Genomic DNA, 16857 nt, shown 5'->3' with positions numbered 1-16857 from the left:
TGTTTGTTGGTTTTGAGAAGAAGACATTTAGAGAGTACAAGCTTCTGTGGACCCACCAGCATAAATAACTGGCTAAGATTCAGTTATCCATTGCTTTTTGTCTTTTAAAAAAAGATGATGGTGAGCTAAATAATTTTAAAGCATACAAGATAAGCAAGCTAACTGGAATCAGTTCCCGACAGTTCTGGTTGTATCTCGTCATGTAACGGGTGTGACTGAGTCCTAAAAGAGTAAAGGGTGAACCTTGATTGAAACACAGATCCTAGACCAACCTTTTGGAGTTAATTGCAGTTCTGTGAGTGATTTGCTTGGTAACTCAGATAAATCTGCTTCCCCCTCTATCCAGTTTCTCATTCGCCATTTGAAACTTAGGAAGAACGCTGGCTTAGGAAAAGCTTAGCCAGCACAGTGCTTTGAAAATAATGAAATTATCATGGACTTTGAATTAACCTATTTGTTTTTGTGTTTTCTAGTTATTAAAGAGAGTGTACGGGAGTTTTTTGGTAAATCCAGAATCAGGTATGTAGTAATGTGAGCAGCTGTGGGATGACATAGAAAGAGACCTGTCCTTTTTTGTGCTGTGCTTTTTTAGCCAAAGGATTTCGTTTAAATGTTAATTCATCTTACAAATACTTTTGCATGAGTTCAGTTCCCACTTCAACTCTTTCCGTAAAAATAGCTTTTAAGGGGTTTGCATTGTCCGGTAATTGTTCACATTATTGTTATAGTCACACAGAGAATTGATGTATGCCATTTTTAACATTTACTGGCTAAGGCCTAATGACTCTCCCTTAATGTTTCAGCCAGAGGGCCACCTTTGTTTGCCCATGATGATTAAAATGCCTTTTGAGAAGACTAAGCAAACATTGAGTCTCCCTCCCAGCCCCTAGTAACACGTTTGTCTGTACACTGTACATTTGGAGAAGGAAAAGCAATATTCACAACTATTCTCACATTTTCAAGTAACAAAAATTTCAGCCCCTTTCATCTGTTCTGATCAGTGATCTCTGCCTCCTTCATGGCCAGAGGTATTGGAAAGCACCATGGCCATCCTTGATTAGAACAGCTATGTTACACAGCTTTAAAGGAAGTTTAAAGTAGAAAAAAATAAACAGTATTTTTATCCCTATGATTAAGTGGTAGTTTCAAATTCTGAGGTGTCTAGCCGGGGCCGCATAGTCAGGACCAAGTTGTAAGACTGTTTGAACATAATATTTGTTACTCAAATCCTGTGACTGTGGTACCTTGACTAACAAATCCTTCTAAAAAGGAAGGTGTGTCTGTCTCTTTTAACAAGTTACTTTAAAAACAACAACAGGGCTTCCCTGGTGGTGCAGTGGTTGAGAGTCCACCTGCCGATGCAGGGGACACGGCACGGGTTCGTGCCCCGGTCCGGGAAGATCCCACATGCCGCGGAGCGGCTAGGCCCGTGAGCCATGGCCGCTGAGCCTGCGCGTCCGGAGCCTGTGCTCCGCAACGGGAGAGGCCACAACAGTGAGAGGCCCGCGTACCGCAAAACAACAACAACAACAACATGACACCATCTCACCATTCCCATTAGAATACCTTCCTGTGACTCTTATATGCTGCTTTGGAAACAAAATATCTAATAAAGAAAAAGCGCCTTTGGAATGTAACTTGCTACTAGGAGTATTTATGGATGAGAGCTTTGCACTCCTAAAGAATACTGAAATGTGTTAATCCCCAAATTGATGGTCCAAACGTATCTCAGAAATAAAAGCCAAAAGATAAGTAACACTGTAGGCTTTAAGAGGAATCAAGGAATTTCAGAAAGAAAGGAAAAAAAAGAACTATAGCAGAAAAAGCATAAAGGAACTCTCAGACATGCTTGTCACCGCTCAGATCCTAAAATCTATCAGAACAAGCAGAGTATAACTCAGAGAGCTTATGTTTCTGTCTCTGGGCCTTCTCTTCCTCTTTCTGTGCTAAAGCACACGCTACCAAATTGCAGACCTTGTGTTCAGACAAGTGCAAAGTATAAAAAGATGTGAAGGTAGCATGTCTCTTCCTCTTTTTCTATGGATTTATCTAGGCAAGTTTGGAAAACTCAGCAGGGCATACTAGATTTTTACTTTTCTTCAGTATGTTCTGTTCATCATGTCAGAAGCCGTACTTAAGTCTGGCTTCAGTTATAGTTTTATTTCGTTTGTTTTATTTGGCTTCTTAAAAATAGCAAACCTCAAGTTTAAATATTTTCTTTTTTAATCTAATCTTGTGGTATTTATCTGGTTTTCAGGTATCCAAAATGGAATGGTGATTGGTATTATTTAATATTGGAGTGCCAAAAATGTGCTAAGCACTGTCTAGAACAGAGATTTAGATAGCCAGCCAGTGCTCTCAGTGAGGATAGATCCAACAAAAAACACAGACCCCAGGAATGCTTTTGGGAAAAAACTAAATAGTAACAAAGTATAAAGGTCTAAGATACTTGGAAATGTGAAATCTATACAGTTCTGGCAAAATTATTGCTATCAGTTGTCTAGAATATGAAATGATCCTCGGTGATGTACAGATACTCTTGCAGAATCATCTATAGATTTTTGGGCAGGTATTATTTGGCTAGATTATAAAATAAAGCATCCCAGCCTTGTTGGAATTTGTGCTGGACACGCTATAAAGGAGGCAGAATAGTGTAGTGGTCAGTACACTCAGACTTCAGTCTCTGTTCTGCCCCGTTTATTGATGACCTGCTATGTTCCAGGCACTTTAAATACTGTGTGTTCTTTTAATTCTCCCAGCAGCCTCCCCCAACTCACCACGCTTTTTTTTTAACAGATGCAGGAATTGTAGAAGTTAGGCAATTTGTCCAAGGCCAGAAGTGTCAACGCCAGGATTTGGACCCAGTTTTTGTTCAGCTCAAGAAAGAGTTGCCTCCACCTTTATATCATGCTGCATTTGGCCTGGCACTTTGCTTCTTTGAACCTCTTTTTCCCTCTAAAATGAGAATAACCATATTCTGGCCTACCTATTTCGAAGAATTCTTTTTTTTTTAATTTTATGTATTTATTTTTGGCTGCGTTGGGTCTTCGTTGCTGCACGTGGGCTTTCTCTAGTTGTGGTGAGAGGGGGCTACTCTTTGTTGCAGTGTGAGAGCTTCTCATTGCAGTGGCTTCTCTTGTGGAGCACGGGCTCTAGACGCGCGGGCTTCAATAGTTGCGACACGCAGGCTCAGTAGTTTTGGCTTGCGGTCTGTAGAGCGCAGTCTCAGTTGTGGCGCACAGGCTTAGTTGCTCTGCGGCATGTGAGATCTTCCCAGACCAGGACTCGAACCCGTGTCCCCTGCATTGGCAGGCGGATTCTTAACCACTGCACCACCAGGGAAGTCCCCAAAGAATTCTTATGGAGATCAAATGAAGTCAAATATTTTAAAACACCTTGAAAATTTTACAGGGTACACAAATCTATTGGGGAGGTATATGTACCCTTTTTTTCCCCCTTTTTAGGTTTTTTTCCCTACCTCCATCCTCAGGGTTTGTGATAGCATGTAAGCGGGTATATTTTATTATCAAAAGCAACCCAACTGCTGGCTGTGTTGGCACTTGGCATGTTAAACCTCATGAGGAAAATATGTAACTCATATTATAGCTTGATAGCATCTTCAGCCCCCTTCACAGCTGTGTCTGGAACATTAAATTTCTAATGAAGTTTCCAGGATTATGACTTCCTCCCATTCCTTATTTGTAATCAGTCATCTTTGATATTGATTCAAATTTTTGCATATTATCTGTTAATTAGCTATATATATATTTACAGTAATTCTGCAAGAATTAAGATTTTTTATTTCATCTCATTTGCCCTTTGAAGTAAATGGGAATGGATAGCTTTCTACCTGGGTTAAAAGTATAGACATTGAGACAAAATAAAATGTCATTAGAACCTGTAAAGTTTTCTTTAATATAATTGTTGGGTGTTTTTTTTTCCCCTCCAGGATACAATGTCTCTTTGCTATATGACCTTGAAAATCTGCCTGCATCCAAGGATTCCATCGTGCATCAGGCTGGCATGTTGAAACGAAACTGTTTTGCCTCTGTCTTTGAGAAATATTTCCAATTCCAAGAAGAGGGCAAGGAAGGAGAGAACAGGGCAGTTATCCATTATAGGGATGATGAGACCATGTGAGTATAGAATTTGGTCCTGAAGCCTGGTGTGGCTGTCACGCATGCTTACTGAAAGTCATTCGGCTAAGTCAAACCTTAAACTCTATTGTGTGAATCCCCCAAGTGTCTTTCTCGTAAAATTTTTTAACCCAGGATGTAAGTGTTGAGGGGGAAAGGCCACTTCTTGTCTCCAGATACTGAAAGTTGGCAAAAGATGAAAAGAGAATCCAGTGCTCTCCTTGAAGGCACCATCATTTTGAGTCCCCATCAGTAGTATAGCTGGATAATCGGGAGGCAGAGGGTGACTGTAGGTTTTGTGTTGTTGCAACTCTTGGATCATCTACATGCTATGAGTCTCATAGTATATAAAGGAATACATTCTTTAAAGTGGAATTCTGAGAATCACTAACTCTGGATTCCATGTCGGAGCATGTAGACAAGTTAATAACATCCACTTTGGGTGATTTTCATCTCTTGCCTCACATAGGGCATGCATTTATTTATTTATTTATTTATTTATTTTGGCATGCATTTATTATACTGACTTTGTTGGCCACCTTGTTTTATGAATTAACAGATTCGTGACTTTACCCTCCTACTTCACTTGTAGAGCAAGTTCTTGACAAAACCCTGTTCTGGTTCTGTACTCACTCTCATGGGTTTTGTTTCCCTCAGGTATGTTGAGTCTAAAAAGGACAGAGTCACGGTAGTCTTCAGCACAGTGTTTAAGGATGACGACGATGTGGTCATTGGAAAGGTGTTCATGCAGGTATGGAGCATACATCTTGCGGGGGGAGCCATGGCCTGGTGACTTACACCTCGTCATCAAAGCACACCATGAGCATAGAACTGGCAGCTCCTTTGATTAAACAGCCCCCATCAAACTCACTGAATTTTTTTTCTTGGTGGATTTAGCCCTTTTGCAGGACTGGACTAGAGGGTGAATTGAATATTAAACATACTGACAAAATGACTGAATATTAAGCATCCTTCCTGCCGTGGGGTCTTTAATTTAAAGCTTGGTCACATTTCCTGCCCTCTTATGTTTCCTCAAGTTTCTAGCAAGGTCTACTGGCTTGGCTTAGTCCCAAATAAAGTCTTTTTAGAATGGAATCTAGAGAAAATTCTTAAGTAGTAGGTAATGCATTAATAGGGTAGAGTTGTCGAACTGACAGTGAAGAGAAGGGGCCTGAGTTTGACCGAGGCCCCCATGGAGGGAGTGCCTCCCTCAGAAGAAGCTCATCTACTAGAAGAGTAATGGGTTTAGCAGGACATTTTGTAATTGGATTTCTGGTACGGTTGGACTCAGGTCTGACACAACACACCCGCTGTGGCTTTGTCATGCTGTCTGCTAACCAGTTGCTGGCTTTAGGATGTGAGAGCTCATTGGTGAAGTGGTATCCTGGCTGGTTTCTTCTGAGATGGCTCAGCATTCAAAATCTAGTACAGTGGTTAAATTTCAAAACACTTGTAGGTTCATTCTGTTCCTTAGCAGGGTGAAGAGGTTTAAGAATTCTGGGACAGAATCTCTTTTGCCAGGTTAGGTTGAAAGACAATTGTGCTTAATATAGTGAGAATACTTTACGTGTAGCCATTCTAAGTGGCTAGGGAAATCTTCAAAAAGGATATTCTCAGTTTGATCCATCTGTGGTGGCTTTTTGGGTTTTTTTGTTTTTATAAATTTATTTATTTTTGGCCGTGTTGGGTCTTTGTTGCTGCGCGCGGTCTTTCTCTAGTTGCGGCGAACGGGGGCTACTCTTTGTTACCGTGTGCAGGCTTCTCATTGTGGTGGCTTCTCTTGTTGCAGAGCACGGGCTCAGGTGTGCGGGCTTCAGTAGTTGTGGCTCGCAGGCTCTGGAGCACAGGCTCAGTAGTTGTGGCGCATGGGTTTAGTTGCTCTGTGGCATGTGGGATCTTCCCGGACCAGGGATTGAACCCACGTCCCCTGCATTGGCATGTGGATTCTTAACCACTGTGCCACCAGGGAAGCCCATGGTGGGCTTCCACCCACCATTAATCAGAAACTAATTTTGTAGTCCCTGTGCAGAAAAATTGGAATATTGACGCAGCATTTGAGAGTACTCAAACTTACGAAAGTGTGTGTGTATGTACATATATATATAGATATGTATATCTTGGGTCCTAAATGTATGCCTCAGGCAGGCATTTCATGCGTTTCTATGCAGAATTGACAGGGGAATTAAACGCAGTAGCTCAGAAATTGGGCTAAATCCAGACTGACAAGCTAATTTTAAAAGCTATGAACTATATATTTAGATTTGGCTGTTTTTTTACCAGTCTTGTTCCATTTTATCCCAGACAACATCTTAACTTATTTTTATACTTTAAACAGATCTGATCTTGGAGAGTGTACTGGAGATTTGTTCCTTAGGAGAATTTTGTGTGTTCTTTTTTGCATGTGAACTTAAGCTCTCCCTCAAAGTACATGTGGTAGGGCACTTCTAAAAGGAAAAAGAAAGTCTGCATTTTTGCACTGACAGTTTCTCCAGTGAGTGATGGGCCTGGCACCATGTGAGAAGGCAGTGCTCAGGAAGCCATCTGCCCTGCCTCCCTCTCCAAACTCAAAGGCTGAGGTAATTTATTTGAAATGACCATAGAAAGCTGGACTTATTTGGCTGGTTTTCCCCTCCAGAATAAATCATCTGATCATTGTCCTGGGCCTAGTTGTTTTAAATTTCTAGGAGAAGGGAGAACAGTGGATGCCCAGCACAGAGTGTTGTGACCTGGGGAGGCTGTTTTCAGTTCCTTGTGGTCACTATCTGCTTGCTGCAGGTCTCTGTTTTCTCATGCCGGCATACGCACCTCCAGCCGGGGCAGAGCACAGTCCCTGCTTTTGTCATTTGGCAGGCAGACTTAGAGGGATGCTTATTGCTGCCGTAAGGAAAAAAACAGGGAGTTTCCATTCCCCACTCATAAGGATGTCCCAGTGCTCGGCTTTGGGGCATTATCTTTGTAGGCGTGTGAGCTGAGCACCAGGGAAAATCTGGTAGATATCCTCATTTCAACGCTTATTACCTGAAAAGCAATAGAAACAATAGTTACCCTTTTGGACATTGGAGTATGGTGAACTAGGATTTTTTTATATTATTAGATCTTTAAGTTAGTTCAGTAAGTAAGAGAAGTTAAGTGGAAACCACTGGTTTCTCCATGTTCAGAGACAAGACAGAAGCAGTTTGCCTCTTAGGCAATTGTGAAGATGCCCCTTTTGAGGCCCCTTGCTACCTGTATACATGTGGGGTTGTATCTATAGGATATTTTCCTGAACTGGGAACACTGATTCAAAGTGAGTAATTTTGGAGGGCATTGCCAAACTCTTCTCCATAGAAGTTGTGCCATTTGCCCTCCCACCACCAATGCATGAGAGTGTCCATTTCCCCAAAGTGTTGAACTTTTGGATTTCTGCCAATCTGACAGGTTAAAAATGCTATCTACTTTTCTTATGAACAAGGTCAAAACATCTTTTTTTATGCTGCAGGCTATTTGTTTCTTTTTTCCTGTGAAATGTCTCTTTATGTCCCCTATGCATTTTTCTGTTGGGTTATTGATCTTCTCAATTTCTTCATATGCTAGGGAGATTAGCCCTTTTTCTGTGATAAGAATTGCAAATATTTTTTCCAGTTGGTCGTTAGACTTTGTGAGTTGTTTTTTGTTGTTGTTTTGTTTTGCTTTTTCCCCATGCAGAACTTTATTTTCACGTAGTTAAATTGGTCAACCTCTTATGGCTTCCAGATTTTGAGTCATAGTTAGAAACTCCTTCCCTACTGCAAGGTTATAAAGAAGTTTACCTGTATTATTTTCCTGGTGTTTTTATAGTTTCATATTTTACACATAAATCTTATTACCTGTGTGGAGTTTCTCTTGGTACATGGTATGAAAGGTGGATACATCTTTTTTTCTAAGTGGCTACCCACTGGTCCCAGCAGCAATTATTTAAAAGCCCATGTTTACACTACTGATTTTAAGATGCTACCTTTATCATATACTAAATTTCTGCGTATATTTGGGTTTATTCTAAACTTCCTGTGGTCAATTGTGCTTTGATGGAGGAAAGAAATAGTATTGTGATGTTCAAAAGACATCCCAGCTGGAGGGAGAAAAAAGAGGCAGTATTGCTGATACATATGTAACAAAGACACTAAGGAAAAGAGAGCTGCTGGTTGGTGGGTTGATTGGCTTTTAAGTGTTATGTAAGAGAGAAAACCAAGGAGAAACATGAGATTGCCTAAAGGATAGCCCCAAATCAGAAGTATATTGTTAACCAAGTCTGAAAGGTTTGAAATGTATCACTTTCCATATACAGAACTGTTGAAATGCTGCCAAGTCACCACAGACTTACAAATACTCCAGCTGGTTGTGAATGCCACGTGTACCAGTGAACTGGAGCCTTCAGGAAGCTTACTAAACACAAGAAAATACTGGCGGGCAGTTATTATCTGTTCTGTTTTCTCCCCCGAGGCTAAAGAGGAAAACTGACAGAACTTAGAGAACCTCCCAACCCAGTTGCAGAATGAAAGGTGTTTTCTAGAGAAGGGCAATCTCACAAGCTTTGCTTTAAGAATTTCCATTTTGAATGATCTTGGATCCTTTCCTCCCTCTCCAAGTATTTTTCCTTTGGGGAACAAAATTCAAAGGGGAGCTAACCTAACCCAGTGATGTTAATTTATTTCCCACCAACCTTTAGAAGCCACGCAGTGAGCTCAGGAGGCAGGGTGGTGAAACAGGCGAGATCCCAGACTGGGCATTAGACCTCCTCAGGTGTTATCCTTCCTCGTTTACTGAAGGCTTGCTGATCAGTGAGTATTCTCCTACCTGCAAATGGAAACATAGTCCCTGCTCCTTTACAGTGTCCTGACACTGGCACTGAAGTCAGCTAGGGTAGAGGTGCTTTCTTTCTTTCAGCAAGCCATGTGCTGTACAGCCTCTTTGAAGGGCAGAGGACTAGATACAGAGATGAATAAAAGCAGGATCCTTGGCTTGAGGAACTTTTACAACCTGGTGGGGAAGCCAGATGCATTAATGAATAGTAAAGTATCACAGTAGAGAAAAGACATGGGAACCCTGAGGGGAGAGCAGCCAGCTACCCCCAGGCTATTGGAGCTAACGTTATAGAAGAGGTCATATCTGAGCAGCAGTAGAAGAGCGTTGCAGACCAAATGGCTATATAACATGCTTTCAGTATACTCATAAAACTCAGAGACCTTGGAAAGCCTTTGGTTCCATCCTTCTGCCATCACTCAGAGAATTTGAATCGGCGGTTTTACTGGCATGACTGGAAAATCTAGTCCTGTTCTTGCAGATCTGGGTTGAGACAGGGATTCATTGTATCACTTGTCTATTTACACAGGAATGTATAGATTGGGAAAGCTTGAGATGTGGAGATTAGAACATGGAAGGAATGGCCTGGTGTTTTACTTCCTTAGGCATTTTTCTGTAGTTTGGTGAGGGTGGATACATTTTGTCAAGGGTGAGCTCTTATGCAGGGTGGTGGTGATTTCATCCACGGCCATTCTAGAGCGAGCGTCAAAAGTCGGACTTCCAGTTCTCATGTCACACAGTCTCCTTTTCTCAGTGAACACTAAGACTGCTCAACTTCTTTAACATTGTTGTCTTCTCCCAAGAAGGGCTTAAATTTGGTCTAAAGTTCTCATTGATGAATTCTAAACAGTAACAGGGTCTAAGTTACCTCAGTGAAACAAGACTTGTGCAAAGGCTCAGAGCCCAGAAAAAGCATAGTATTCATGAAACTGGACGAAGTGGAGGTGGGGTGAGAGGAGGGATGAAAAATTGGTCAGCTCATAAAGGGCTTTGTGTGCAAAGGTTAAATGAGTTAAGACTTCAGCTCGAAGTCTTTTTTTTTTTGGTTTTGTGGGGACTACTCTTCGTTGTGGTACGCAGGCTTCTCATTGTGGTGGGTTCTCTTGTTGCGGAATACGGGCTCTAGGCACCGGGCTTCAGTAGTTGCAGCACTCGGGCTCAGTAGTTGTGGCACACGGGCTTCTGTAATTGCGGCTCACGGGCTTAGTTGCTCCGCGGCATGTGGGATCTTCCTGGATCAGGGATTGAACCCATGTCCCCTGCATTGGCAGTCGGATTCTCAACCACTGCACCACCAGGGAAGTCCCCAACTTGAAGTCTTACGCTAAAGCTTGGGTTCCATTCACCCAGAAATTTTTTAAATTTCCTGAAAAATGTAACCTCTTTTCACATTAAATCAAAAGAGACTAATAAGCAGTAGTCATTATCCTGAATGTAATCTGGTTCTCCCAGTGCTTTGCAATTTGCTGTCTGTTTAGTCTCAGAAGTAATTTTATCACCTATGTTCTTCCAGAACCAGAGAAAGGCAAAAGGATTAACAGTGCTTTCCCACACTCATTGAAGATCGGGCTTGTTAAGTACTTTGTGATCTCTCCTCTGAATCTGAAGTGCATTGATAGCAGCCAGCACTTGTAATATTTCACATTAGGTGTAGGTTATTATTAGCCTCTGCTGGTCAGAGGGCTCAGAGGTCACACCCATAGGGCACACCCTGGAGCGTAAGTTGCCGTTCATCTCACACCAGATTCTCTTCTGGTTGCTTTTTGCTTCATCCTGGCAGGAGTTCAAAGAAGGACGCAGAGCCAGCCACACAGCCCCACAGGTCCTCTTTAGCCACAGGGAACCTCCTCTTGAGCTGAAAGACACCGATGCCGCCGTGGGCGACAACATCGGCTACATTACCTTCGGTGAGTGGGGCGGGTTGCCGCGTTTGCGCACCTTGATGGGTTCATACTGCAGTTGAAGTGGTTAAGGGGGGCGGGGGTGAAAGCAGGCATATCGATCATTCCTGTTGCCGCTGCCATGACTGTAGGAGGCCTGCCACGGACGCTAGTACAGGTCGAGTGCTATTTTTATACAGTAATCGTTTTCCTTTTTTCCCTGTTTTTCCTAAATCCTAAGGAAAAAAGTGTAGCCTGTGATAGCAAGTGTGAGGAGTTAGGGCCATGTAAGCATTGCTAAGCAGCTGGGTGGGAATACTGTGTCCTTTGGCGTTTCTTGGTTTTTTGCTGATTTAGACCAGAGCTCCAGCCATGATTCACTTACTCCACTTTCCCCCTGAAAAAATTCACATGCTCCCCTGTTACAGTTGCTTCAGCCTAGTGAGCTGGCTCATCATCATAGCTGACGGTTTAGAACCGCAGCTTGTTCACCCACTGCCCCAGATGCCACTAAAATGTCCCCCTTTCTGGAGTTTTCTTTAATTCACCTCAGTGCTGAAGGTGCACCAGTTTATCAAAGATGAGCGAGTTGATTTACCAGGTTTCATTAAATCTAAGGTACATTGTTTTTTCACGTTACTCTCTGAGTTTGGCACACAGCTCACAATTCGCAGCCTGCCACAGTTTAATTTGGCAGCATCTCTCTTTATGGTACCTAAACTGATGGTAAACTTACAGTCATTAGCATCTCAGCACCTTTGCAATGTAGTTATCTCCTGGCCTGGTGCTCTTTTCTCTCAGGGCAAGCTGACACAGGGGTCCCACCCTTTCTTATGAGGCATTCCTTTTCATTTCAACAAATCTTTATACTTGAGGATTTTGCTTATGGTGAGACCACTGAGTAGAGTGGGTGCAGAAGATAGAGAGGGCTCCAGGGAGCCAGAAGGAGAGGTGTGCAGGTCGGCCCAGGCGCAGGGCTGAGTGACTGCACAGGGCTTCAGGGAGTTGGCGGCAGGGGGGCTTTTCTCAGCCCCCAGCCAAAGCAGCTTCTCCTGCCCATCCTCATCAAGAGCGCTCAGATCCTTCTCCCTTGCTGTTTGGTTTTCACCACAGACTACATGACCCTCTGTGGATCTAGTTTATCTGAAGACTTACTCTGCTTCAGCACCAAGGACCTAGGACAGGCAGGCTTTGTTCTCTAATCCTGATTGCTCCACAGTCCACCCAGGTAGCCAGTAGTGTCATCCTCCAGAGAGACTGCTGAGCTGCAGAGGCAGGAGCTCATAGGTGTGTGGCAGAAGGAGTAGATTTCACAGTGCACAGCCAGAGAATCCAGACCTGGAATGAATGCCAGGGCCAAACCCTTTCCCTGAGGAGCTCTGGTTTTCGACCATGATCGCCTCCATTTGCACTCACTGGCAGGAAACCCTGACAAAGCCCAGGCATAATGAAATGAGTGGACGGTCCTTAAGGAGGGAGAGATGGAGCTGACTGTAGGCTGCTGGTCGTCCCGCCCTTTGGCATTGGTGTTATTAGACCCTGACGCCTTGCCTATCCCCCTCCCCCACCGCCGCCCAGTGCTGTTCCCTCGCCACACCAACGCCAGTGCTCGAGACAACACCATCAACCTGATCCACACGTTCCGGGACTACCTGCACTACCACATCAAGTGCTCAAAGGTGAGTGAGAGCAGCTGCAGCGCCTCAGTGTCCTGTGCTCTGGGTCATTCTGTCCACCAGAGCTGATGCCGTAGAAAGTCATCTCTGTATTCCAGGCTCTTGCTATGACCTCTTGTAGGTGGTTCTAGAGGCTTCAAGAAATCATGGCCTTTCTCCATCTCTCACTCTCCCCTCCCCATAGCAGAGAGGTGAATATATGCTTCCTTGCATGGCCCTGTGTCAACCCTAGGGTGGATATTCCCAGACCTTCCTGATAATTTCTGCTAATTAGAGCAAAGCTGTCTTTCTAGAAGATGACTCTGCTTCAGTACCCATTGTGTTTGCCTCCAGGCCTATATTCACACACGTATGCGGGCAAAAACATCTGACTTCCTCAAGGTGCTGAATCGTGCACGCCCAGATGCTGAGAAAAAAGAAATGAAAACAATCACGTGAGTCACACCGTCCTGCAAAAGGACCACCTTCCTCTCCTAAGCTCACCAAGGAGGAGGTAGTGGTGTCGGTGGCCCAGGTGTGTCTGGGCAGTAGCTGCATGTGAGGCAGGCAGGGTTGGGCCTGTAGCTGCCCAGCAGACTAAAGATGGGACACACAGGTTTTCACTTCTTAGTGGGTTTCCTTGTTTCTACATCTTTATGAGCGAGGAGAGTGGCAGCTAGGATAAAATACAGAGGGACCTTTTTACTGACATCAGCTGTGTTCTCTTTGGGCCTGAGTTGAGGGGCCAGTCTTGTCCTTCTCAGGGTCTTCTTGGAGAAATGAAGTAATTTGCTTAAGGACATTTAGTTGAGTAAATAGGCGTGGAACCACCCCTAAGTGTTCTTTTTCCTGGTCCACTTCGCGGCAGGAATTTTGCATGGAGAGGAAGTTACCTTTATCAGGGATGGAGGTGATGAGAGCCCTAAATGGTGTGAGGCTCTACATGCAGGAGGCCAGCATGGTCTGAGGCCTGGGGATTTGGGTCTGTGCCAGGTGCCAGATCTTGGGTCCCCCTCTGGTGAAGTTTAGGCAGTCCTGTTCTCCAGGTAGGGTAATAAGTGCTGATCTGCTGTCTTGTGCCCACTGAGTTAAAAATCTTGAGGTGAACTAAGCCTACCCACAACCGTCACAGCCAGTGCATTTGCCAGCACCCCGTAATCTTGGGGGGAGCCTTCAGTAGGTACGGTGTGCCTAGGGCTTCAGGCTCCTTCCCCTGGCGTCTTCTGCCCAGCTAGTTCCTGCTGCCATTCAGCAGGATGAGAGAGGCGTCTGACGCCTGCTTGCCTGAGCAGAGGGTTTTAACCTCAGACATTTATACAGAACAAGTTAAGTCGCCCCTGCCTTCTTTAGGCTTTAGAGGCTGCCTGTCTCTTCGTTAGGAAATTGGTACCAAAGGCCTTTCTCTATAATAGCTCCGCCCACTGCCCAGAGCCAGCGGAGTGTTCAGTCCACAGCTCAATCCTCTGCTTAGAGAGAGGTGTCCACGTGCCGTGGCAGTATCATTCCTTCTACCGTGGCATAGCCACAGATGCCAGCTTCGTGGCATACCCTAAAATAGGCAGAACTCACAAGGTGGGGAGACAGCAGGGTGTGTGCCCTGGGGGACGCACGCTCTCGCTGCCCTGCAGAGCCTTGCCTCCGTCCTGGAGTTTACAGGTCCCCCTTTCCCTGCTTGCTTCTCTCACCCACACCACTTTGGTGACCTTGAGTGTGAGGCAGCCAATTTTGTGCCACTTTCAGGGCCCAGTGAAGAGACAGGCAGTTCAGTAGAGGCCAGGAGGTGAGCCAGCAGAAGGCAACCTGACCTGGCCAGCCTGTCGCCCACCGAACAGGAAGGCTGGGCATCATGAGCTGCTGTGTCACCGTCAGCCCTGTAACTGCCTTGTCCATTCAGGAGAAGGGCCCACTAGGCGGCCACCACCCAGTGTCTCCCTGCACGGCTTCTCCCCTGCCCTGTTAACACAGCCAGCAGGCGGTCGTGGGGGGTCATTGCAAAGCGAGTGCAGTGGACAGAGGGCAGGGACAATTCCCTATCCTGATGGGGGACTGGGAAGAGATGAATCCATGAAATGAGCAAACTGTCCATAAACCTCCTTCCTGGAACTTACCAGGAACAGCTTTGCCTTTTTCTGTCCTATGACGTCAGTGGCAGAGGTGGGCCCCAGAAAGGAGAAGGGTGAGGTAAACAACTGCATTCACCCTGAAAACCAGATCGTGTTCCCAAGGGTGGGCAGAAGAAGCCGGGACCCCTGCCCTGCTGTGTGAGGTTTCAGAACCCAGAGCAGCATGAAGGCGCGTGGCGGGTCTGCTATGATCAGAAGCCAGCCGTCAGCACCCCGCAGAGCTCTGCCTGAATTGAATACATGTGAGCTTTTTACCGGGGAATGGATAACAAAATATTTTAGCTTCATTTGGGGTTGGATGAGACGATCAGGGCAGGAAAGCTTTAGCCCCTGTATTTTTGCCTCAGTTTCCCGTAGTTCTCAGCTCTAGCTTCCAGGATGCTTTACCAAATGCGCACCCCCTATCTTCGGGAACCAGCCTGTTCCCACAGTTGGCTATTCTGGGGAGAAACTGGGTGGAACAGGACACCCCAGTTCAGGAACCTTAAGTCAGGCAGGTGTTCCGTGGCTGAGTGTAGTCACCACATGACAGCACGAAGCACCTTTAACCTTGGAAGTTTGGAGGTTGCTTCTTGAACGTCCTGCCCCCATGGTGAAAGATTTAAGGAACTGCTGTCTGCTAGCCCGAATAGGTATAAACTGTGTAGGAGGACCCTGAATGCTTTACTCGGAAGAGGATTGAGCCCAGTCTGAAATGCAAATAGGTCTAGGCCATCCAGAAATTGTGGGCAGGTGATTCTCCTGTCTAACTTGGTACATTTACTGTCCTCGTGGGCTTATTAGCACAGGTATTACTTGGTACCCCAAAGTATTCAATAGGGAGGAAGAGATGATGAGACATTTCTGTGAAAGCTGGACCTTAGCCCGTGCCTGGAATTCCTACATACCTCTGCCTGAGGAACCTTACCACCTCGTGTTTGCTGTCTCTTCTGGGACCCCATTCCTAGCCCAGAGCATGAGGTGGACGGAAAGGTGAACAGAAACCAGCCTTCACACTTACTCTCTGCTTTTGAAGGGGGAAGACGTTTTCATCCCGCTAACTCTTGGGAACAGGAAGAGGAAGCGGCTGGCAGCTGAAGGCTGGAACACTTGCTACTGGATAATCGTAGCTTTTAATGTTGCACCTCTTCAGGTTCTTAAGGGATTCTCCGTTTTGGTTCCATTTTGTACACGTTTGGAAAATAATCTGCAAAAACGAGCTGTGCTTGCAAGGACTTCATGGTTCCCAAGAATTTTAAAAAAAAGGAAAAAAAGAATTCCACTTGATCAACTTAATTCCTTTTCTTTATCTTCCCTCCCTCACTCCCCTTCCCCTCCCCCTCTTTTCCAAGCTGTTTTGCTTTGCAGTATGTTACTGGTAATGAGTTGCAGGATAATGCAATCTTAACTTGTTTTCTCCTAAGTATTTGAGTTCAGAACTCCTGTATCTAAAGAAACACGGTTGGGGTCATTAATAAAGAAAACCTTTCTATCTTACATGAGAATTCACTGGGTTTCTGGACTGTGAGTCCAAACAAGAGAGGAGAAGGGATGAAGGGTGCACCAGTACTGCCCTTGAACCTGCAAACCTGCACTGGAAAAGCTTAGGTTCCGGAGGCCCCTCCCCACCCCACCCCCTGCCAGCCTCCCTGTAGAGGAGAGAATGGCTCACTGGTAAGCTCTTAGTTGGCATTTCTGGGTAAACTTAAACATACTCACTGTAAAGCTTGGTTACTAAGTCTTGGCTGTGGCCAAGAAGCTTGCAGGACAGTGACAGGCACTTTATAATGTGTTTTCTGGTGAAGTCTTTTATCTTGAATAATGTATAACGTTTCCCCAAATGTGTTTCATGGTGTGTGTGGTTCTGCAGGTCATTGTGGGTCTAATGCAAACAACTGGGCAGTTTCTTTCTCACACAAGAGCCCAATAGCCTGGCATTCCACAAAACTCACTGTGGGAGATGCTTACCTAATAAACAGGACGGAGCCTAGCAAGGTATCCTGCTGTCCCCACTGATCCCTAAAATACAATTGGTTCAGAAAGTTGGCTTGGTGAAGAAAAGAACTTTAGGGGCACCTGAAATGGTCTAAGGGTGACCCTAATGGTTTCTACCTTCTTGCTTTCCCTTTTGTCTCCATCAAGTTCAGTGTGTTTCAAACTGGTTTGAGACTGTTAATGAATTGTGAAATGTCCTGACATTTTTATTTCCTAAACTATTGTGAGATAATTGTACATTCACTGCAGTTGTAAGAAATAGTACAGAAAT

The 16857-nt window shown here is 44.8% G+C and overlaps 1 protein-coding gene across 3 annotated transcripts in view; it reads left to right on the top strand.

Annotated features, from left to right (window-relative positions):
• ARPC2 (actin related protein 2/3 complex subunit 2) overlaps nucleotides 1-16088 on the top strand; it is a 29634-nt gene extending 13546 nt beyond the window's left edge. For 2 of the 3 annotated variants that reach the window (XM_060152135.1, XM_060152134.1), the window contains exons 5-11: nucleotides 474-519; nucleotides 3950-4136; nucleotides 4794-4887; nucleotides 10735-10861; nucleotides 12371-12513; nucleotides 12844-12944; nucleotides 15628-16088. In XM_060152135.1, the coding sequence (XP_060008118.1) occupies nucleotides 474-519; nucleotides 3950-4136; nucleotides 4794-4887; nucleotides 10735-10861; nucleotides 12371-12513; nucleotides 12844-12944; nucleotides 15628-15652 (723 nt within the window). In that variant the 3' untranslated portion in view covers nucleotides 15653-16088. The remainder of the gene's footprint in view (nucleotides 1-473; nucleotides 520-3949; nucleotides 4137-4793; nucleotides 4888-10734; nucleotides 10862-12370; nucleotides 12514-12843; nucleotides 12945-15627) is intronic. The other variant, XM_060152136.1, reaches the window with a different exon arrangement.
• The last annotated feature ends 769 nt before the right edge of the window (nucleotides 16089-16857 follow it).

This window comes from Lagenorhynchus albirostris, chromosome 6 (genome assembly GCF_949774975.1).
Source record: "Lagenorhynchus albirostris chromosome 6, mLagAlb1.1, whole genome shotgun sequence".
Classification (NCBI taxonomy): Eukaryota; Metazoa; Chordata; class Mammalia; order Artiodactyla; family Delphinidae; genus Lagenorhynchus; species Lagenorhynchus albirostris.
This window is presented reverse-complemented; position numbering and strand designations above follow the sequence as displayed.